This window comes from Jaculus jaculus, chromosome 6 (assembly GCF_020740685.1).
Source record: "Jaculus jaculus isolate mJacJac1 chromosome 6, mJacJac1.mat.Y.cur, whole genome shotgun sequence".
Classification (NCBI taxonomy): domain Eukaryota; kingdom Metazoa; phylum Chordata; class Mammalia; order Rodentia; family Dipodidae; genus Jaculus; species Jaculus jaculus.
The window spans coordinates 93799652-93822485 of record NC_059107.1 but is presented as its reverse complement, the minus strand read 5'-3'; the positions used below and the strand labels follow the sequence as shown (position 1 = coordinate 93822485).

Here is a 22834-nt window from a genome sequence, read left to right as displayed (position 1 = left end):
TTGCTTATAAAATCTGCCAGCCCAAGTTCAATTCCCCAGCATCTACATAAAGTTGGACCCAAAAAATGGTGCTTATGTAAGACATGGCGGCGCACACCTTTAATCCCAGCACTCGAGACAGAGGTAGGAGGATCACCGTGAGTTCAAGGCCAACATGAGACTACATAGTGAATTCCAGGTCAACCTGGGCTAGAACGAGATTCTACCTTTAAAAACCAAAAACAGCCGGGCATGGTGACCCATGCCTTTAATCCCAGCACTCAGGAGGCAGAGGTAGGAGGATCCCTGTGAGTTCAAGGCTACCCTAAGACTACATAGCTGCATAGTAAATTCCAGGTCAGCCTGGACTAGAGAGGGACCTTATCTTGTAAAAAAAAAAAAAAAAGAAAGAAAGAAAGAAAGAAGATCATGCATGTATCTGGTGTTGTATTTGCAGTGGCAGGCATGTGTGTGTGGGCACACATATGTGCAAACACACACGCACACACATAAAAGGTTCTTCAGCATTGTAACAGAGCACAAAAATTTCTCACCCCTCCATCTTTGGGGTCTTCCAGATTGTTTCAAAGGGGATGAAGACAGATTTGTATGTCAGTCCAACCTACGTTGTACGTCAGTGCTATGTTACAGGGCCTCCTAGCCACACTTTGGTATCTTAGCAGCCAAGAAGATGTCCTTGGAAGCTTGTGGGATGGGTTATTGCCCACTCCTCCAGACAAGTCTGAGGTGGGGAACAAATAGAAGTATCTCCCAGTGAACTGGGCATTATCTCCCACTTGGGAGGCAGAGGTAGGAGGATTGCTATGAGATTAAGGCCACCCTGAGACTACATAGTGAATTCTAGGTCAGCCTAGGCTAGAGCGAAAAAAGACAAGAAAAGAAAAAAGAAATCTCTCCCAGTGGTTTGGCTTTGTGGGAATTTCCCAACTCGTGTCAGATCCTTCTCCCTGTCTCCAGGGCGTGCTTTCTTCTAGCCATTCCTTCCCTGGAATCAGGGACAGTGTCCTGGCCCAGGCCCTCATATTCTGTCAGAACACCCAGTCCTCTGGATAGGAGGTCTGTATCCTGAACCCCTCTGCCCCACTCCTCTTGGTTATGCCCAAGGCTCTGACCACTCCCCAGCAGTGTCCCCTGTCTCTGCTTGCAGGTCATCGTGATGTCAGGCCACGAGACTATTCGAGTCCTGGAAGTTGGAGTGGATGCCCAGCTCCCCACTGAGGAAGAGAGCAAAGGCCTGGAGGGTGTGGCGGCTGAGGGCTCCCAGGTCGGAGGCCCCAGTGAAGCCACTGAGCCTGCTGGCGAAGCTGGGCCACATACCCCAGACCCCTCGGTAGAGGCAACTGGTATGAGGTCATTGCTCTGATCTGCTGTTGCTCCCACTGAGTCACTTCTGTGATTCCCTTGGGAGCTAGTGCAAGTCCCGTGGACCCAGTTGGCATTAGGGTATTGACTGGCCAGCCTCTGGCCATAGTCTGTACTTCTGGGCAGTTTCCAGGGCTACTGTGGCCTCCTTGTTCCTGAACCTAGGTATCCTTGCAGTTACTTCCCTCCCTAAACTGCGATGGAGCAGGGTGCAGTGGGAGGAGATTGGCAACGCTCCGTCTAAAAGGGCGAATCAGCCTCCCATGGCTCCTGGGTCCACACCAGACTGTCATCCCTTCAGACTGCCATAGCTGCTTTCCAACTTGGTCCCGCTTGTGATAGAGCTGGGAGGTCCCAGGAACTGAGGATGGAAGAGCATCCTGCCTTCCTCGGACTGAGGCTATAGCAGGGCCCTGCAAATACTTGCACCCTCCTCTGGCCAGGTTGGTGGGTGTGGTCCTTCCCCAAAGCCCGCTGCGCACCTGAGAGCCTGGGCGGCTCTGGAGGCTGAGCTGTGCAGCCAGGCACTGCTCCAGCCACGCGGCGCCTTTCGCTGACTTTCCTTACCAACACCTTGCAGTGAGCCCATCACTTCTGCAGGGAGCCTCGGACTCCTCTGCCACGTTCCCTAACACTGTGATCCATCTCGGCTGGCCTTCCCTAAACTAGACAGCTGGACTGGTGGAGGTGGGCCAAGAGCAGGAGCCAAGCAAGAGTAAATGAGAGAAGGGACTTTCAGAGACTCAGCAAGACCTTAAGAGACCATGTGACCTCAGACTCTTGCTGCTTCCCTGCACATAAGTTTATAGGTACTGAGCCGGGCGTGGTGGCACACGCCTTTAATCCCAGCAGTCAGGAGGCAGGGGTAGGAGGATCGCTGTGAGTTCAAGGCCACCCTGTGACTACATAGTGAATTCCAGGTCAGGCTGAGCCAGACTGAGACCCCACCTCGAAAAAAAAAAAATGCAGGTTCTTTGGGACCCGAGTGACCTCAGTTACTTTTTCCCTTTGGAAGAAGGAAGTGCAAGAGCCATGACCATTTTCCCTCAGCCTAGCAAATTCTTCCACTGGACGCCAGAATGGGGCCTTTCTGTGCTAACTCTCTAGGGGGAGGCTGAGCCAGATAAACAAGGCCTCTCTGCCATTCTCTGCACTAAGAAGCACAATTATGGGACTGGAGACCCTTTTAAGAAAATTCAGTAGACTGCTTAGATCTATTCCCCGTGCCCTGACTTCCCCTTCTTACCCATTTTCTTCCATCTTTTCTATCTCATTTTTTTGGTCTGGTGCCGTAATTCCACCCTTATCCACATTGACTCTCAGAAGTGGATCCTAAATCAATTTTTCATCCCCTAGCATGAGTGTTTCTGGTAGTACACATCTTATTTCACGGAAAGCTTCCTCCTAGTAAAGGAATTTCAGCCATCAGCAAGCAGGTAAGGGAGGTGTGTGTGTGTGTGTGTGTGTTTTCAAGATAGGGTCTCACTCTAGGCCAGGCTGACCTGGCTTTCACTCTGAAATCCCAGACTCCTACCTCTGGCTTCTGAGTGCTGGGATTAAAGGCAACGCCATCACACTTAGGTATTTTAGCAGTACTGCCTAGTTTGCTGCCAGCTGAGATAAATGGAGCCTGTCTTTGCAGCTTTAAGAAGGATTCCCGAGCTGGGGAGATGGCTTAGCAATTAAGGCGCTTGCCTGCAAAGCCTAAAGACCAAGTTTGATTCCCCAGGATCTATATAAGTCAGATGTACAAGGTGGTGCATGTGTCTGGAGTTTGTTTACAGTGCTTAGTGGCCTTGGCATGCCTATTCTTTCTCTCTCATAAATAAATAATTTTTTTTTAAGAAGAGGGCTGGAGAAATGGCTTAGCAGCTAAGATGTTTGCCTGCAAAGCCTAAGGACCCAGGTTTCATGCCCCAGGACCCACATAAGCCAAATGTACAAGGTGGTGCGTGCATCTGGAATTCATTTGCAGTGGCTAGAGGCCCTGGCATGCCCATTATCTGTCTCTCTCAAATAAATAAATAGTAAATAAATAAAATGATTTTAAAAGAAGGATTCCCTCTGAGTAAAACAAAGTAATAGGAAACTTTTCCAGAATGGAATAAAAAGAATCTAGGGACTTGTGTCACTCTAACGTATTATCTAATCTATGTTACACACATTTTTGTAGTGGGGTTGTCTATGGAGGGTGGACTCTGGAGTGTGAGACTCGCTCCCATATCATTTCATATGCCTGCTTTCTGTATTGACAGACTCACTCACTTGCTTCTGGTCTTGGCCATTGTCTTTTTTTTTTTTTATTATTCTAGTAATCAGTATCACTTTGAACATCTTTGTACTGGCCCTTAAATAAATATTTTTCCTTTTGAAGAGAAATTACTTGCTGAAACTGGTGTTTTGGCACACTCCTGGGATCCTAGTACTCAGGAGGATGAAGAAAGAGGATTGCCATTAGTTTGAGACCAGCCTGGGCTACATAATGTGTACCTAATGTATTCCTGGAAAGAAAGAAACAAGAGAAAGAGAGAGAGAGAAGAAGGAAGGAGGGAAGGAGGGAGGGAGGGAAGGCCATGTGTGGTGGTGCACAACTTTAATACCAGCACCTGGGAGGTTGAGGTAAGGAGGATCACTGTGAGTTTGAGACCAGCCTGGGACTACATAATGAGTTCCAAGTTAACCTGGGGTAGAATAGGCACAACAGGGCCTGTAGCCACTGCAAACAAACTCCAGAGGCATGTGCCACTTTGTGCATCTGTAGTACTGGGGAATCGAACCTGGGACATTAGGCTTTACAGGCAAGTACCTTAACTGCTGAGCCACCTCTCCAGTCCTTGAATTCTCTATCCTCCTATCTCAGTCTCTCGAGTGCTGTGTGTGCTACTGAAGCTAGCCTGGTCTTATTTGAAAATACACTCTAATCACATAAATGTTTCATTCTTTAGCTGGTAACCTTTTAACATTCATATTTGTTTGTCACAGTCCCATTTTCTTTTCATTGTTTCATTTTATTTCATTTCATTTCTTGTGTTTTCCAAGGTAGGGTCTCAGTCTAACCCAGGCTGACCTGAAACACTCTATAGCCCCAGGGTGGTCTCAAACTCACAGCTATCCTACTTCAGCCTCCTGAGGGCTGAGCTCAAAAGCATGTGCCACCAGACCTGACTTCACATTTCATCCAACGAAGTTATTATTTTTAATTTATTTTTAAATATATTTTATTTATTTATTTGAGAGAGAGAAAGAGGCAGAGAGAGGGAGGGAGAGAATGGCCACTCAAGGGCCTCTAGCCACTGGAAATAAACTCCAGATGCATGCGCCCCTTCGTGCATCTGGCTTATGTGGGTGCTAGATAATCAAACTGGGATCCTTGGGCTAACTAAGCCATCTCTCCAGCCCAACAACAGTTATTTTTCAAATTTTTTTTCTGATTTATTATTTATCAGAGATAGATAGAAGAACACAGAGAGAGAATGGGTACACCAGGGCCTCTTGCCATTGTAAGTGAACTCCAGATGCATTGGCTTCTTTGTGCATCTGGCTTTATGTGGGTTCTGGGGTATCGAATCCACGCCATCAGGCTTTGCAAGTAAGTGCCTGTAACTGCTGAGCCATCTCTCCAGACCCTTTGCTTGTTTAACCACCACCCACTGTTCAGATTTCATCTCAGACATCACTTCTACTGAGAAGACTTCCCTGACCACAGTAGAAGGAAACAGGCACCTTGCCTACGTTTGTGACCCCCTAGAACCCAGAAGGCCCAGGTGTCAGTCTGGTTTCGCATCCAAAAAGTATCCCCAAGATGGGATAAAGAATGATTCAAGCCCGGCATGGTGGCACATATCTTTAATCCCAGCACTCAGGAGGCAGGGGGAGTAAGATAACTGTGAGTTCAAGGCCACCCTGAGACTACATAGTTAATTCCAGGTCAGCCTGAGCCCTAGTGACACCCTACCTCAAAAAAACAAAACAAACAGAAAAAAAAAAAAAAATCCAGTTGCTGGTTGAGACTAGGCTAGCTCTTTCCCTCCCTGACTTGTGTTTGCTTCAGGTCCCTTGACTTTTAAGTCATAGTGTCCTGTAGACCCAGGGAATGAGGGGCTGATAGCCAACTGTACAGAGACCTTCTTTTCCTTCCTGTAGCTGTGAGGTGAAAGTACCAAGCTTCCTGGTCTGACGTAGGACTCCGCAGCCTACTCATTTCACAACTAGCAATGTCAGGGAAGCCAGCTCCTGGGCCAGAGAAAGCCACCACCCGATCTTGGGCTATGCAGGAAAGCCAAAAGGGGGCTAGGGTTGCCACCTGGGGCTGGAGACAAGATGTTTCACTGTAGTCACCCCTCTGCTCGTTTTAACATTCAATCCTTGTCCTTCTTTCTTCCAATGCCATGTGAAGTGAAGTCACTCCCTGGGATCCCTCCAAGTCCTGCCCCTACCATGGCCACCTTCAGCCAGGCCCCAAGCCAGCCTCAGGCATCGCAGACCCTGACGCCACTGGCTGTACAAGCTGCCCCCCAGGTAAGGGCCATGCCAGGGAGCTGGACAGAGGGCGAGGGCAGGAGCAAGCATGGGGTGATGACAGGATCTGGGAACTGCATGAGGCAGGACAGGGAAGGGCTGTGGCTTGAGGGAGGGAATCTCCTACTAAGCATCTTGTGGCCTTCCCCTGCCCTAGGTCAGGTCCATTCACGAAAGAAATCTGTGCTTGAGGGACAATCTCCTTGAGTCCAGAAAGGGTTGTAGAAATTGCCCTGACTCTTTCATGCTGCAAGAGTTTGTATTTATCTAATGATGAGCGAACACCCTTGTCAGCCTCTCCAGCAGATGCCTGGGAGAGTTAATGGATTGTTTAAGACTCCATTAAAGTTACTGAGAAGCCCCAGCAATAAGAAACTGCTTGCAGAATCCCACAGGCCTGCAGAGCCCAGGTGACCTCAGATCACCAAGGCACATAGTCAAGGGTGTCCCCCACCAGAGCTTTTGGAGACCTCTGTGGGCCATTTTTGTGGCAGCCATTGGCCCATGTTCCATGGCCACAATTCACTAATCATGCAGGCAGGGACCCATGGAAAGTTTGGGGGGGGGGACAGCAGCCTTTGGGGAGAAGAGGTCTGTGTGCCCCGTCTGTCCCGTGAGCAGGACTGGACCCTCACTTGACTTGGGTCACTTCTCTATAGGCTGGATAGCGTGGTGCAGGCACCCTCAGGGCTAGGCCGTCGGCTGGGGCTTGGCTCCGCTCGCCCTCCTCTGGCCTTCCCCAGCAGTCCTCAGAATGCTTGTTTGTGCTAAGCTGGGTCCAAGAGACCCAGTGTTTGCGCCGTCATGTTGATTTTTCTTTTTATTTTTTCTTTTCTTTTTGAAATCTCGTTTGCTTTTGCAGGTCTTGACTCAGGAAAACTTAGCCACAGTTCTGACAGGAGTTATGGTTCCAGCAGGGGCAGTTACTCAACCTCTTCTTATCCCCATCAGTATTGCAGGTCAAGTGGCTGGGCAGCAGGGGCTGGCCGTGTGGACAATTCCTACAGCAACTGTAGCTGCCCTCCCAGGACTGACCGCTGCTTCTCCTACGGGGGGAATTTTCAAGCCACCATTAGCTGGTCTCCAAGGTAACGGCAACTCTCCCAAGGACTGCACCAGACCCCCATCACCCTACACCACCATCCCTGCACGTGTGTTTACCATATTGGACTCAGCACCTGCGGCCCACCCAGGGCAACAGCCCTGGAGTCTGGATCCAGTGACCAGGCACCCAGCCACAGAGCCACTGCACCACCTTGGGACTCTAGGCCAGGACACCAGGCTGGCCAGCAGGCCTTTCTTCCTTCCGCCAGCCGCCTGAGACTGCCCCCCCCCCTTCCCCACACCAGAATCCACCCCATGACCAGCTTCCAGAAAAGGACTTCAAGAAGAGTCAACGCCTGGTTCTTGAGCCTCCACGTCTACTGACCCAAGGGAGGGGGGGATGACAGATGTTGGCATGCGTCAGCCCTCCAAGCGTCAAGGGAATTGCAGCTGCCCCATGCCCACTGCCCCCAAACCCCTGTCATTCTCGTGCCAGATCCTCTGGGATTGGAGCGGCCCCCGGCTGTGGCTTGGCATTTGAGCACCTCTGTCTCTGCCTTGCTCCGTAGCAGCTGCCGTGCTGAACACCGCCCTCCCGGCACCTGTGCAAGCTGCCGCACCGGTCCAGGCCTCCTCGCCAGCCCAGCCCCGGCCACCAGCCCAGCCCCAGACGCTGTTCCAGCCCCAGCCGCTGCTGCAGACCACACCTGCCATCCTCCCGCAGCCCGCCGCTGCCCCCACCGCTGCCCCCACCCCCAAACCAGTGGACACCGCCCCACAGATCACCGTCCAGCCTGCAGGCTTCGCACTTAGCCCGGGAATCGTAAGCTGCTGTCCTCGCCCAGGGCTGGCCAGGGATGGACCAAACCTTGGGCCAAGGGTGGCACTGGCCCCCCCCCCATACACACACACACAGTGGAGGAACAGCCCCCCCTTGACTACAGCCCTTTCTAACAACCTCAGCAGAGATGGGCTCCCTCTGAGGGCTTCTTGCAGCTGCCGGCTAGTCCAGCCCAGATACAGGCAGAGCGCTGCCAAGCAGCCTAGGCAGTCACCAGAACCTGGACCGCTGGACCGGCCTTGGTGGGTGGGATTGTACGTTTGTGCGCGCCCTGCGGCTCACAGGTCCACGCTGGGGTCTGTCCAGCGGGGCTCTGCCTGGGAGTGGAGCTGTCAGGTATGACTAGGCGCATGTCAGCCCCTGCATCCTGGCCCTTTTGCCCTCCCCGGCCTAGCCAGTCACTAGAGGTACCGTCATGTGACTCTGCCCCCCTTTTTTGCTGCCCCCCCTCCTGCAACTTCCTTCTAGCCCTGGATATTCAGCCAGTGGACTTGGGCCAGCAGCCCTCTCCACCCTCAGCCCCCTTCCCTCTGTCTGGGGCCGTGTGTCGCCCCTTGGCCTCTGAGCAAGGCTCTTCCTCCACCCACAGATCAGTGCTGCTTCCCTGGGGGGCCAGACCCAGATCCTGGGCTCCCTCGCCACAGCTCCCGTCATTACCAACGCCATTCCCAGCATGCCGGGGATCAGCAGTCAGATCCTCACCAATGCTCAGGGACAGGCAAGTGGCCAAAGCCAGGGTGAAGGGTGGGTGCCATAGGGGGGCGTTCCGGCTTGAGCTAAGAGTCACAGAAACTCAAAACAGGGTCTCAAGCTCATGCTCGTGGTAGCTCATTGTGGGTGACTTTGCTCGGGCAGAGGCCAGGCAGGGGTGTAGCCCCCATTCTGCCTTGCCAACATGAATTCTAGTTGGGGAACTGCGTTTATGGAGTACCCACATTGAAACTAGGCCTTGTGTTAGGTACTTTTTAAAAAATTTTTATTAGCATTTTCCATGATTATAAAAAAATATCCCTTGCCGGGCGTGGTGGCGCACGCCTTTAATCCCAGCACTCGGGAGGCAGAGGTAGGAGGATCTCCGAGAGTTCAAGGCCACCCTGAGACTCCATAGTGAATTCCAGGTCAGCCTGAGCCAGAGTGAGACCTTACCTCGAAAAAACAAAAAAAAAACAAACAAAAAAAAAAAATCCCATGGTAATTCCTCCCCCCCCACACACACTTTCCCCTTTGAAATTCCATTCTCCATCATATTACCTCCCCATCTCAATCATTAGGTACTTTCTCATATTCATGTTTTGTTGTTGTTTGTTTTGATTTTTCAAGGTAGGGTCTCACTCTAGTCCAGGCTGACCTAGAATTCACTATGTAGTCTCAGGGTGGCCTTGAACTCTCGGTGATTCTCCTATCTCTGCCTCCCAAGTGCTGGGATTAAAGGAGCGCGGTACCTGGGATTAAAGAAACACACTACCACGCCCGGCTATTTCTATTTTTTTTTAATATATTTTACATTTATTTATTTATTTGAGAGAGGGACAAAGGTAATACAGATACATGCACCACCTTTGCATCTGGCTTACATGGGTACTGGGGAATTGAACCTGGGTCCTTTGGCTTTGCAGGCAAGTGCCTTAACTGCTAAGTCATCTCTCCAGCCCAAGATTTTTGTTTTATGAGAGAGAAAGATCAGATTCAGAAATAAGAAGCCACACAGTTAAAATGTGGCAGAACCATGATTAGCATCCAGGCCTCTGATTCACAAACAAACTTACCTATTTCACCATAGCTTTGGAAAGACAATAAGGGACCCTTAGGGTGCTTTTACTTTGTTGAGAGAACTGAGGCCAGAGGGATCAAATGATTTCTCCAAGTTAGTCTCTTCCTCTGCAGCTGGGGGATTTAGCTCAAGGGTGAGCTTTGACACTGCCCTCACACTTGGGCCACTGCTTGATTTCTTCCCAGGTTATTGGAACACTGCCATGGGTAGTGAACTCAGCTAGCGTGGCGGCCTCGGCACCAGCACCAAGCCTGCAGGTCCAGGCCGTGACCCCCCAACTCTTATTGAATGCCCAGGGTCAGGTGATTGCGACCCTAGCCAGCAGCCCCCTGCCTCAGCCTGTGGCTGTCCGGAAGCCGAGCACCCCGGAGTCCCCTGCTAAGAGTGAGGTACTGGGCTGGCAGGGTGTGCTGGGGAGGGGGTTGGGGGGGGCAGGCAGTGCTGCCTGGCTTGGCTGCTTCCCTCCTGACAGCTCTGAAATTGCTGGGAGCGCAAAAAGCCTCTTTCAAAGAGCAAGCCCCTCCTCCCACTAGAGAAGGCCTGTATGAGTCCACACAGGGCCTGCCTAAGGAAAGAGCTGTCAGTCCCACACACCAGAGTGGGTCTGTGCCCCAAGAGGTCAGAGAAGATGGGGCAGGGACAAAGCCGTCTGGGCCTGAGTCAGACCCAAGGACAAACAAGTGGGGAGACTCCCAGAGGCTGATGTTTTTGTTTGTTTGTTTTTCGAGGCAGAGTCGCACTCTAGGCCAGTCTGACCTGGGATTCACCATGTGGATCTGCTATGTGGTCTCAGGGTGGCCTTGAACGCACTGCGACCCTGCCACCTCTGCTGCCGTGCGCCACCACGCCTGGCCCAGAGGCTAATTCTCTGGCCCACTTCCACTGCTCCCAGGGCCTGGGTTCTTCATTCTGTTTCCACTCCAGAAGAATGTTCTGAATGGGTCTTCAGGATGCCAGGTGCTAGAGATCCAAAGATACCTTGCTAACCTTAGGGTGGGTGGCACAGCTGGCAATGATTCCCCAAGAAGGGAGCCCTGGCAGGTCAAGGGTCAGGAAGGTTCCCCAGAGACGGGATGAGCTGGATCGGAGGCGTGATCTTTCCTTGGGGAACCAAAACAAGCATGGGATGCTAGTGTGATTGCCTTCAGAACCACCACAGGGCTTGACACACACCCTGTTTCTTCGTTCTTTGGGCAGATAGAGATAATGGGTATAACAGGGCCTCTAGTCACTGCAAACAAAGTCCAGATGCATGTGCCACCTTGTGCAGCTGGCATATGTGGGTACTAGGGAATCGAACTTGGGTCCTCAGGCTTCATAGGCAAGTGCCTTAACCACTAAGCCATCTCTCCAGCCCTTGTTTCTTTTTTTTCTTTTTTTTTTTTTTTTTTTTTGAGACAAAGTCTCATGTCGCGCAGGCTGGCCTCAAACTCACTATGTAGGTGAGGCTGTGCTCTCCAACAGGCATGTTCCAGCATGCTCAGCTTTTACGGTGTGCTGGGGATTGAACCCAGGACTTGTACGTGTTAGGCAAGCAATCTACTTGTCTACTGAGTTACAACCATACCCAATTCACAGGGTGAAGGCTTTAAAAAAATTTAATAAATATTTTTTTATTTTCATTTATCTGAGAGAGGGAGGGAAGGAGGGAGAGAGAGAGAGAAAGAGGCAGAAAAGATGGGCGCGTCAGGACCTCCAGACACTGCAAATGATTTCCAGATACATGCACCGCCTTGTGCTTGTGCATTTGACTTATGTGGTCCTGGGGAGTTGAACCTTGGTCCTTTGGCTTTGCAGGCAAGCACCTTAACTGCTAAGCCAGCTCCCCCAATTTTTGTTTGTTTGTTTTTGTTTTTCGAGGTAGGGTTCCACTTTAGTCTAGGCTGACCTAGAATTCACTCTGTATTCTCAGGGTGGCCTTGAACTCACGGCGATCCTCCTACCTTTGCTTCCCTAGTGCTGGGATTAAAGGCAGGAGCCACCATGCAAGGCTTTTTTTGTTTGTTTTTTGAGGTGGGGGGTCTCCCTCTAGCCCAGGCTGACCTGGAATTCACTATGTAGTCTGAGGGAGGCCTCAAATTTATGGCAGTCTCACCTCTGCCTCCCAAGTGCTGGGATTAAAAGAGTGTGCCACCATGCCCGGTTATTTTGTTTGTTTTAGCAATGCATATGTACATAAAATGTATGGTGCATATGTGCGTAAAATGTATGGTGCGTCTGTGTGCAGATGTGTGTGCTCCATGCACACACACGTGAAGATTGTCAGGTATCCTCTGTCACTCTTGAGTGCCTCTCTGAACCCAGTTGCTGTTTTCTGGGTACCTGCTTCCCACAGGGCGGGATTACCGATGCTTATGGGCGTGCTGCCTTTTCATCTGGGTGCTAGGGATCAGAGGCAGGTTTTCTGAGGTTCTCCTGCTTGTGCCAAGTGCTCTTAGTCACAAGCAGTCTCTTCAGCACCCCCCCCCCCATACAGCTTTTTTTTCTTTTTTCTTTTTCTTTTTGTGGTAGGGTTTCACTCTAGTCCAGGTGGACCTGGAATTCACTATGTAGTCTCAGGGTGGCCTCGAACTCATGGTGATCCTCCTACCTCTGCCTCCCAAATATTGGGATTAAATGCGTGTGCCACCATGTCCAGCTCTTTTTAAATATTTTTTTAAAAATTTATTTATTTACTTGTTTTGTTTTTTCAAGCTAGGGTTTCACTCTAGCCCAGGCCGACCTGGAATTTACTTTGTAGTCACAGAGTAGCCTCGAACTCACTGCGATCCTCCTCCCTCTGCCTCCCAAGTGCTGGGATTAAAGGTGTGCACCCACCACACCAGGCTAAAATTTTATTTATTATTACAGAGAGAATGGGAGGGAGAAAGAGAGAGAATGGGCAGGGCAGGTCCTATGGAAAACGAACTCCAGATGCATGTGCCACCTTGTGCATCTGGCTTACATGGGTTCTGAGAAGTAGAACCTAGGTCCTTAGGTTTTGAAGACAAGTGCCTTAACCGCTAGCCATCTCCCCAGCCCATGAAGTTTCTTTACAGTAGTTCTGAAGTGGGACACAAGGACATGGTAAGTTCCAAGGGGACACTGAGGCCAGTAGTTGTATAATATTGTATGTTGCTTCCAAGCTTTGTAAATAACCCCTTAGCCACATCTATAAGACAGAGATGACAAGAATTAATAGGCTGAAGAGATGGCTTAGCACTTAAGGCGCTTGCCTGCGAAACCTTAGGACCCATGTTCAACTCTCCAGGTCCCACATAAGCCAGACACACAAAGTGATGCAAGCGCACAAGGTTGCCCATGTGCACAAGGGGGCACACGCGTCTGGAGTTTGATTGCAGTGGCTGGAGGCCCTGGCATGCCAATTCTCTCTCTCTCACATTAAAAAAAAAGTCAGTCTGTTGGGCTTGACTCAAAAAAAAAAAAAAAAGCCTATTAAGAGGTTATGAGGGCTGGAGGGATGACTTAGTGGTTAAGGCGTTTACCTGCAAAGCCAAAGGACCCAGGTTCAATTCCCCAGGACCCACATTAGCCAGATGCACAAGGGGCCACACACGTCTGGAGTTCATTTGCAGTGGCTGGAGGCCCTGGTTCACCCATTCTCTTTCTCTCCCTCTTTCTCTGTCAAATAAATAAATAGATAAGATATTTTAAATTTAAAAGGTCATGAATGTTGCAGATGGGCATGGACACTGTGGTGTAGGGATAGCAGTAACACTTGAAGAGTGGAAGTTCTTTCTGTTATCACTGTTACTAGGTAATAAAGAGCTAATGAAGGGGTTTAATGGTTGATCAGAAGTCCATTGAAGCTGGGTGTGGTGGCGCACACCTTTAATCCCAGCACTCTGTAGGCAGAGGTAGGAGGATCATGGTGAGTTTGGAACCAGCCTGACACTACATAGTGTTCAGACCGGGCTAGAGGGAGACCCTACCTTAGAACAAAACAGTATATATATATATTTGAAAGAGGGGTGAGGGAGAGAATGGGCACTCCAGGACCTCTTTGTTGCTACAAACCAACTCCAGATATCTGCAAACACTACTTCGTGCATCTGGTTTTATGTGGTTACTGGGGAATCAAAGCCTGGGCTGCTGGGCTTTGCAGGCAAGTGCTCTACCGGCTGAGCTGTCTCTCCAGCCCTTATCCTTTTTTCTTGGCAGGGCTGGGGATCAAACCTAAGGCTTTGTGTATGCTAGGCAAGTGCTTTACCACTGAGCTACACCTCCAGCCCTGGCAGTTCTGGTGAGAGACAAAGAACTTGGAACTAAGGCAGAGGCCCTAAGGATGGTGAAGGAGTAGATTTGAAAGCTACCAGGAGGTCAGATCCTAGAGAAACCTGTACTCCCTAGAAAGCTTCATTTTTTAAAAAAAATCATACTAACAATACTGATTTCATATATTTATAATTTATCCTTGTCATAAATCAGTCATATAACTTGAATTAAAATCCCAACATTATGTGTCATATAAAAATTAAAATTCCAGGCTGGAATGCCGGGCATGGTGGTGCACGCCTTTAATCCCAGCACTCGGGAGGCAGAGGTAGGCGGATTGCCGTGAGTTTGAGGCCACCCTGAGACTCCATAGTGAATTCCAGGTCAGCCTGGGCTACAGTGAGACTCTACCTCGAAAAAAAAAAAATCCAGGCTGGAGAGATGGCTTAGCAGTTAAGGCATGTCCCTGCAAAGCCAAAGGATTCTAGTTCGATTCTCCAGGACCCACATAAGCCAGATGCACAAGGGGGCACATGCATCTGGAGTTCATTTACAGTAGCTGAAAGCCCTAGCATACCCATTCTCTTCCTCTCTCTTTTTCTCTCTCTGCCTCTTTCTCTGTATCAAATAAATAATTAAAATATATTAAAAAATAAAAATCCCTTGGACTGGGGATGTAGTAGTGTACTTGAGGCCCTGAGTTTGATCCCCAGCCAGCACCACCAAAATGATAATTAATAAATAGGAGAAAAATCCCTTTTAGTGCTATTTCCAGAGATCACATTGGTTAATAGCTATGGCGTGTTTTATATGTCTCAAGAATTGTTTTTATTTAAATTTTGTGTATTATTCAAAGGCATTATTTCATAAAGACTGCCTTCCTCTTAGTTTCCCTACTTAGCGCTATGATTGGAATAGTTGAGGTTGTTTTGTGTGGGGGGGGTGTGCATGGGTGCACATGCGTGTGCTGGGGATGGAACCCAAGGCCTCCTGCATGCTGGCCGAGTGTTTCACCTCCAGGACACTATCTTTTCGTCCTTTTTTTTTTTTTTTTTTTTTTTGGCTTTTCAAGGTAGGGTCTCGCTCTAGCCCAGGCTGAACTGGAATTCACTAGATAGTTCCAGGGTGGCCTCAAACTCACAGCGATCCTCCTACCTCTGCCTCCCAAGTGCTGGGAATAAAGGCATGTGCCACCACGCCTAGCCTCTAGGCCACTATCTTATTGCTGAGCCCTACTTAATTTATTAATTTACTTATATTCTGTTTTTTGAGGTAGAGTCTCACTTCAGCTTCAGCTGACCTGGAATTCACTATGAAGTCTCAGGGTGGCCTCGACTCACAGTGCTCCTCCTACCTCTGCCTCCCAAATCATGGGATTAAAGGTGTGCGCCACCACGCCCAGTCTACTTTATTTATTTTAATGGCTACATAGTTTCTCACTGTAGGAAGTCCCAGAAGCTATCTACCTGTTCCCTGTTCATGGACTTTTGAGGTCCAGAAGGCTCTAGGATCAGGTTTACGTTTCTCCTTTGAAGGCAGAGGGACTAGAGTTCTCCCAAGGATGGACGCCTGTTGAGGCTTTGACCAAGTACCAACCCTTTCCGAGCCTCTCAGTTGCCTGTCACAGGTGGCTGCAGCTTGGATGTTGCTGTGCTTCTTTGAGTCATTATTGGAGCCAGGTGTGGTAGCATATGCCTTTAATCCCAGCACTAGGAAGGCAGAGGTAGGAGGATTGCTGTGAGTTCAAGGCCACCCTGAGACTCCATAGTGAAGTCCAGGTCAGCCTGGGCTAGAGTGAGACCCTACCAAAAAAAAAAAGAGTAATTATCGGGTTGGAGAGATGGTTAAGGCACTTGCCTGAAAATCCTAAGAACTGGGTTCAATTCCCCAGTACCCAGATGCACAAGGTGGGTACATGCGTCTGGAATTTGTTTGCAGTGGCTGGGGTCCTGATGTGCCTATTGTCTTTTTCTCTCTAATAAATAAAATATTTCAAAAAAAAAGATGTTACTATCATGGGGCAGATGTTAATAGGCCACTTCTAATCTTATTTCTTTTTTTTAATATTATTTATTTATTTATTTGAGAACGACAGACAGAGAGAAAGACAGATAGAGGGAGAGAGAGAGAATGGGCACGCCAGGGCTTCCAGCCTCTGCAAACGAACTCCAGACGCGTGCGCCCCCTTGTGCATCTGGCTAACGTGGGACCTGGGGAACCGAGCCTCGAACCGGGGTCCTTAGGCTTCACAGGCAAGCGCTTAACCGCTAAGCCATCTCTCCACCCCCTAATCTTATTTCTAATGGACACAAGGGGGAGTGTGTTGGGTGAGGAAGCATGTCTTGTTCATTTCTGACCTTTCCTTGATCCACCCAGGGATTCTGATCCCTTGAGTTAGGCGAAGGACAATGGGAGCGCGTCTCTTTTCCCACAGGTGCAGCCCATCCAGCCCACACCGGCTGTGCCCCCGCCTGCGGTGGTAATCACCAGCTCAGCCCCAGCAGCCAAACCGTCTGCCTCTGCTCCCATCCCGATCACCTGCTCAGAGACGCCTACAGTCAGCCAGTTGGTGTCCAGTAAGTGGCTCTTGGCAAAGGAACGTGATGAGGTGGGGCGAGTCATTTATTTGCAACCCATCCTTCTCAGGTACTGCTTTCCTTAATACATTTCCTGGAGCTGGGGTGCCTGGCATGCAGATGTAGTCCCAAGTGACTCAGGAGGCCGATGCCAAGGATTCCTTGAGCCCAGAGGTTCAAGGCCAGGCTGGGAACATATAGTGAAACCCGGTCTCAAATTAGTCAGCTTCTGGAGTCCTAAAAGGGAAGGGCACAGGCACAGAGTTGACGTTCTTATTCCCACTGGGCTGGGCTGGGCCTCATGAGAGTGAAGGCTGCTCAGCTGGCTGTGTGTGGTCTCTTGCCTGGTTAGAAGGAATGTGGGTGGCTAACTGGTGTGCTCAGTGTGCATGGGGGTGGATCAGCAGCTAGTGCTGGGAGTTCTTTTTTTTTCTAATTTATTTTTATTTATTAGAAACAGAGCGAGGGAGAAAGAGTGAGAATGGGCATGCCAGGGCCTTTAGCCACTGCAAACAAACTCTGATGCATGCGCCACCATGTGCATCTGGCTTACGTGGGACCTGGGGAATTGAACCTGGGTCCTTAGGCTTTGCAGGCGTGCACCTTAACTGCTACTCTCCAGCCCAACATTCTAATAGATCTTATCCCAGTAGATTGACCCAGGACCCTCCTTTCCCATAAGTTTTGCTTGTCTTTGGGGACAGAGGTCATGAGGGCCTTTTGATAAGTGTTTTCCTCCCTCACACTACACCAGTCCAGACCCATGGGCCAGAGAAGTAGTAATGATTACATTCTTACACACTCATTCCTGGTCTCTCTCTCTCTCTCTGGCCTAGAGCCACATACTCCAAGTCTGGATGAAGATGGGATCAACTTAGAGGAGATCCGGGAGTTTGCCAAGAACTTTAAGATCCGGCGGCTCTCCTTGGGCCTTACACAGACCCAAGTGGGTCAGGCGCTGACTGCGACAGAAGGGCCAGCCTACAGCCAGTCAGCCATCTGCCGGTGAGTGAGGCCGCGGTGGGTCCTGCCACGGCTTGCTCAGTGCCCCTGCTGGCATGCTGGGGAGCTGGGCATCTTCCCATGGTTTCCCTTGCTTCTGCCTTCTTCCAGCTACAGAAGACTGTCCTCAAGGGGGGCATGACCACCTGGAGTAGCCAATAACTGACCCAAGCCTTCCAGGATCCTCTGAAGTTTAGCCTTCAGTCTGGACCAGGAATCCCAGCAGTACAGCTTATAGAATTAATTTTATTTATTTGGGAGAGTGAGAGAGAAAGAAACAGAGAGAGAGAGAGAGAGAGAATGGGTGCATCAGAGCCTCTAGCCACTGCAAACAAACTCTAGATGCATGTGCCACCTTGTGCATCTGGCTTATGTGGGTCCTGGAGAATCGAACCAGGATCCTTTGGCTTTGCAGGCAAGCGCCTTAACCACTAAGCCAACTCTCCAGCCCTGTTCTTTCTAATTTTTAAAATTTTATTTATTTGAGAGAGTGAGAGAGAAAGAAGCAGAGAGAGAGAGAAAGAGAATGTAATTTTTTTTTTTTTTTTTTTTGGTTTTTCGAGATAGGGTCTCACTCTGTCTCAGGCTGACCTGGATTTAACTGTGTAGTCTCAGGGTGGCCTCAGACTCACAGCAATCCTCCTACCTCTGTCTCCCGAGTGCTGGGATTAAAAGTGTGCGCCACCACGCCCGCCAAGAATGTAATTTTATTTTATTTTTTTGGTTTTTCGAGGTAGGGTCTCACTCTGGCCCAGGCTGACCTGGAATTAACTATGTAGTCTCAGGGTGACCTCGAACTCACGGCGATCCTCCTACCTCTGCCTCCCAAGTGCTAGGATTAAAGGCGTGTACCACCACGCCCGGCTGTAATTTTATTTTTATTTAAAATTATTTTTAGCTGGGTGTGGTGGTACACACCTTTAATCCCAGCACTCTGGGAGGCAGAGGTAGGAGTCTCGCCTTGAGTTCAAGGCCATCCTGAGACTATAAAATGATACCCTACCTTGAAAAACAACAAAAAAAAAAGGTATTTATTTAATTATTTATTTAAGAGAGTAAGAGAGAGAGAGAAGCAGACAGATAGAGAGAAACTGGGCGTGCCAGGGCCTCTAGCCATGCAAACAAACTCCAGACACATGAGCCACCTTGTGCCTCTGCCTTCACATGGGACCTGGGGAATGGAGCCTGGGTCCTTTGGCTTTGCTGGCGTCTTAACCACTGGGCCATCTCTCCAGCCCCTAGAATGCATTTTAGACAGAGCTTCAGTGCTGTCTCAGCCATCAATTATCCCCGTGCCCTGGCATGCTTCCAGCTGCCCCCATACCTGCCATGCCATCTTAGTCTGAATGAAGGAGGATGGCATGGGATGATCTCCAGGCTGGGCAGGAGGTGGCTCATTTAGAGTGAAAGTTCCAGACGGGCTGTTTAGAGCCCTCTTGCCATTGCCCTGCTGAGCCAAGGCTATGGACATGGTGGTCTCCATGCTGGGACCTGGGTCAGTTTGAGAGTCAGGGCTTCACGGAGCCACAGGCATGGGGAGCGGGGAGGTGTCAAGGGACGATGAGTAAGCGAGGACCAGCCCCTGTGCGCAGTGCGTTCCTCCTCTGTGTGAGGTCTGCAGAAGAGAGCTTACGTGCTGTCCCCTCCGCAGCTTTGAGAAGCTGGACATCACGCCCAAGAGCGCCCAGAAGCTGAAGCCCGTGCTGGAGAAGTGGCTGAACGAGGCGGAGCTCCGGAACCAGGAAGGCCAGCAGAACCTGATGGAGTTCGTAGGTGGCGAGCCCTCCAAGAAACGCAAGCGCCGTACGTCCTTCACGCCGCAGGCCATAGAAGCCCTCAACGCCTACTTCGAGAAGAATCCGCTGCCCACGGGCCAGGAGATCACGGAGATTGCCAAGGAGCTCAACTATGACCGGGAGGTGGTGCGGGTCTGGTTCTGCAATCGGCGTCAGACGCTCAAGAACACCAGCAAGCTGAATGTCTTTCAGATCCCTTAGGACGTGGCTCCAGCCCTGTGTTCCAGCACGTTCTACTGTTCCCTCAGCACCAGCTGTTGACACTGCTGTGACAGTATCGTGTGCAACTGTGCTTGCCCTAGGTCACGAGACTTCTGTGTGCATGTGTGTCAGTGACGCCCTCTTCTGTCTCTCATATGCCACATTCTGAGGAGGTCAGCGGGACCACATGAGAGCCCCAGGCTCTGGACTGGGCATGCTAAGGAGGGCATTTATGGTGTCACTTAGAGAAGCACTTTGCTAACATGGTTTCTGAAGGGTGAGTCCTGGTTGGGAATCAAAAAGGTTCTGTATTTGGGGCAGGGCTCTAGCAGCTCCTGGAGACTACTGGCCATTAGCTCTTATTTTCTGTGGCACTGTCTTTCTACCCTCATCTCCTTTATTATGGTGGCAGGCGTGACAACTCATTCCGTGGAACCGCATCTTCCCCTGTTTTGCATACAGGCATGCTGAACGCCCGAAAGCACCAAGGTGATAAAATTCAGAACAGTTCATGGTGCTGCTCAGACCTTGACCTTAAGGTCAGAAGGTCCCCAGCTCCTCTGCCTGGTTCCTTTGGTGGGGGGGGGGGGGGCAGTCACTAAAGCAGAACCTTTCTTCTCCAGTTGGAAGGAAGCAACAGTGAACTCTCCTGTCCTGGACTTATCCTAGGTCCACTGCCATCCTCCCAAATTCTAATCTAATCTTTGCCCGTGGCTATCCTCCCAACAAAGAGTGTAGTTGAGAGCAGCCGGGGAACTATGCACTGCCCTTGCTAACATCAGCTCTAGAGAAAGAGGAGGAAGGCAGGCAGCTGTGCTCAGCACTGTACCACCGATGCAGAGACAGGAGGAGGAAGGGAACAATGACCTGCTCGCTCTTCTTGTGCCCATGCCTGCCCCAACCCCGTAGGGGGTCCTCTTCGGAGGGGTACATGAAACAGACAGCAAGGCGCTGGGGGAAGGACGCCATCCTGAAAGAGCTGATGGTAGCCCAGGAAGGTCTCTTGTGGAAGCTGACTTAACTGTGGTTTTCTTTGTAAACTGACTTTGTCCAGAATCACTGGCCCAGGTCTCTACAAGCAATCCTCCAGTTCTTTGAGTCAAAAAAAGCTCCAGATCAGGATGGGCTCTGCCTCTGGACAGGGTAGCCGTGGCATTTGGGGGTTGATATCTTATCCAAGCAGCTGAAGGAGTTTCCAGCCTCCCTGTGACTGGGCAGGCCTTTCTGTTCAGTTTGTTGGCTGGGGCTGTAGCTCAGTGGTAGGAGTGCTTACCTAGCACGTGTGAGGCTCTTTTCTGTCTCCAGCACTGAGAAAAGAAAAATTAGTGTGTGACCGTAGGAGGTCAGGAGAGAACTAAAAAAGTTTGAGTGAATCCAGTGTAGACCATCCCTATAAGACCACAAGTTCTAGGGGCTGGCTACCTTCTTCACGACTTTTTTATTTGTCTGTTTTATCTTTGTGAGACAAGATCTCACATAGTCTAAGCTGGCCTTGAACTTGCTAGGTAGCTGAAAATGACCCTGAGCTCATCCCTCCTGCCTTCACCTCCCAAGTGGTGAGATACAGGCTCTTCACTACTCTCAGCCTTAAAGAGCCTGGTCCCTGGAAGCCGTCCACCACCACATCACACCTAACCTACCCCTAGGGAGTGACAGGCAAGGGCATGTCACCACCTCTGCTGGTCTCTGGTGCAGAGTCACTTGCAGCCTAGCTCCCTGTGGTGTGCCGCGTCCTCTCCTGCTTAGTGCCGGTCCATCCCAGGCCCTGCAGTACCGGTGTGAGGCCACTTGGCAGACCTGCCAGCAAAAAGGACAGTTGTGTGTTTAAAGGACACAAATAGACACACAAGCTTACACACAGGAGACTCACAGCAGTGAGACCAGCCACATCGCCAGAGCACGGCAGGTGTGAAGAGGCAGTGGCAGATCGTCCAACTCCGTCCAGGAGACACCAGGTCCCCATGGGAGAAGCGCCACACTCAAGGTCAAGGTTATCAGCCTGCCTCAGTGTGAAGGGGAATGCACTGGGGAGGGGTATTGTAAACACGTTCTTAGCAAGAATCCTTACGATGAATTACTTCAGTGAACTAGACTAGGTTTTCATGTTCAGACACCTCATCAGGAATGCTGCTTTTGGGGGTAGGCAAGGGGGGTGGGCAGGTCAAAGCTGACTCCCCTGGGGAAGTAGCAAACTTACTGCTCACAGTGATACAGGCTGTAGACACGCAAGGGAATACTGTTATGTGGCATGATGGGGGGGGGGGCAAAAAAATCATGAACCACTGGTCTGAATTAGGCCTCACCATGCTTTCACGACCCCTCCCTTGTCTAAATAAATGTCTTCCCAAGGCTGGGCTAAAACTAACCCATTTTCTCCCGTGCTGGAAAGATGGATGGGTCTTTCAGAACTATACCAGAACCTGGATGTTCACAGGCTTGACTGCCCAGGCAGTGGAGATGCAGGGCATGCCCGAGGTATACCCCAAAACAGCGCTCACTGGCCTGTGACCTCTACCCTTGGGTTCCCCCACCATGGGACCGCCCAGAAGCAGCTGGTGCCTGGACCACTTTTCTACAAGCAGTTTTTGTTACTTTTTTGTCTTTGCTAGCATTAGGCTCTGAAGAAGAGAGTTAATATGTCTCATTTTGAAGGCATCTTTATTGACCTATGTCAGAGCTCAGTGACTTCTTGCCTTGGAAAGATGGGAAATGGGAAGAAATGCTTTTATCTGTGTGGCTCCTTTGTTTTAAATGAAGGAATACCAAAACTTCTATGGCTTGCTGACTCAACTGGAGCCTTTGACCCTGTACTAACCATGGCATTTTATCCAGGCAAAGTCCAGGGAAGAGTTTGGTCACGTGAATTGAGGGCCACACTTGATCTAGGAATGAGAAAGCTGGATGTGTCTGTGTTCTCGGAAGTCCAATCACTTTCCTGTGTCCAGATTTCCTTTCTTGTCTCAGGCCCCATCCAACGTTAATGGTCTGGTTGCTCCTGGTACAGGGCACTGCCCACTGACGGCTGGGGGGCGGGATGGGGAGAGGCGCTTGATGTAGTTGTGTGGAATAAACTGTATTTTTTCTTTTGTACTGGTCTGTCGATTTGTCACCGCCCAGGTGGGAATATGAGGGAGCCAGCGTCAGAGGCCAGGGCGGAATCAGAGAGCTGCTTTTGCTGTTGGCTGGCAGCCTGCAAAATCCCACTGCAAGTGGGTGAGCGTCAATGCCTGGATTCCCACTGAAGCGGGCTCCTTCTGAAGGCCTTGCTCAGGTTGTCCAGCCTTAGCCGTCCCTATGGTATAGACAGTCTGCCTGGCTAAGGGACCATGCCCTTCTTCCTTCTCAGCTACCCTCCTGACACCTGTGGACCCAGCCTTCTCTGCCGAGCCTAAGTCTGGACCCCTCTCCTCTGGGTCCCAAAGGGAATTTGTTCTTGGAATGCTCACTTGTAGGGCCAAGAGGAGGTAGTCTTAGTCGGAGTAAGCTGCTGTAACAAAATTCCTTAGCT

General features: G+C 50.3%; 1 protein-coding gene across 10 annotated transcripts in view; it reads left to right on the top strand.

Moving 5' to 3' along the window:
• Pou6f1 (POU class 6 homeobox 1) overlaps window positions 1-22416 on the top strand; it is a 32132-nt gene extending 9716 nt beyond the window's left edge. For 2 of the 10 annotated variants that reach the window (XM_045152162.1, XM_045152159.1), the window contains exons 3-11: window positions 1148-1343; window positions 5759-5880; window positions 6743-6968; window positions 7494-7747; window positions 8355-8483; window positions 9722-9925; window positions 16186-16327; window positions 17164-17332; window positions 18981-22416. In XM_045152162.1, coding sequence (XP_045008097.1) covers window positions 1148-1343; window positions 5759-5880; window positions 6743-6968; window positions 7494-7747; window positions 8355-8483; window positions 9722-9925; window positions 16186-16327; window positions 17164-17332; window positions 18981-19326 — 1788 coding nt within the window. In that variant the 3' untranslated portion in view covers window positions 19327-22416. Of the gene's footprint in view, window positions 1-1147; window positions 1351-2780; window positions 2799-5758; window positions 5881-6742; window positions 6969-7493; window positions 7748-8354; window positions 8484-9721; window positions 9926-16185; window positions 16328-17163; window positions 17333-18980 lie in introns of those variants that run through there. The other 8 variants (XM_045152166.1, XM_045152165.1, XM_045152160.1 and 5 more) reach the window with 7 other exon arrangements.
• Window positions 22417-22834: the final 418 nt, after the last annotated feature.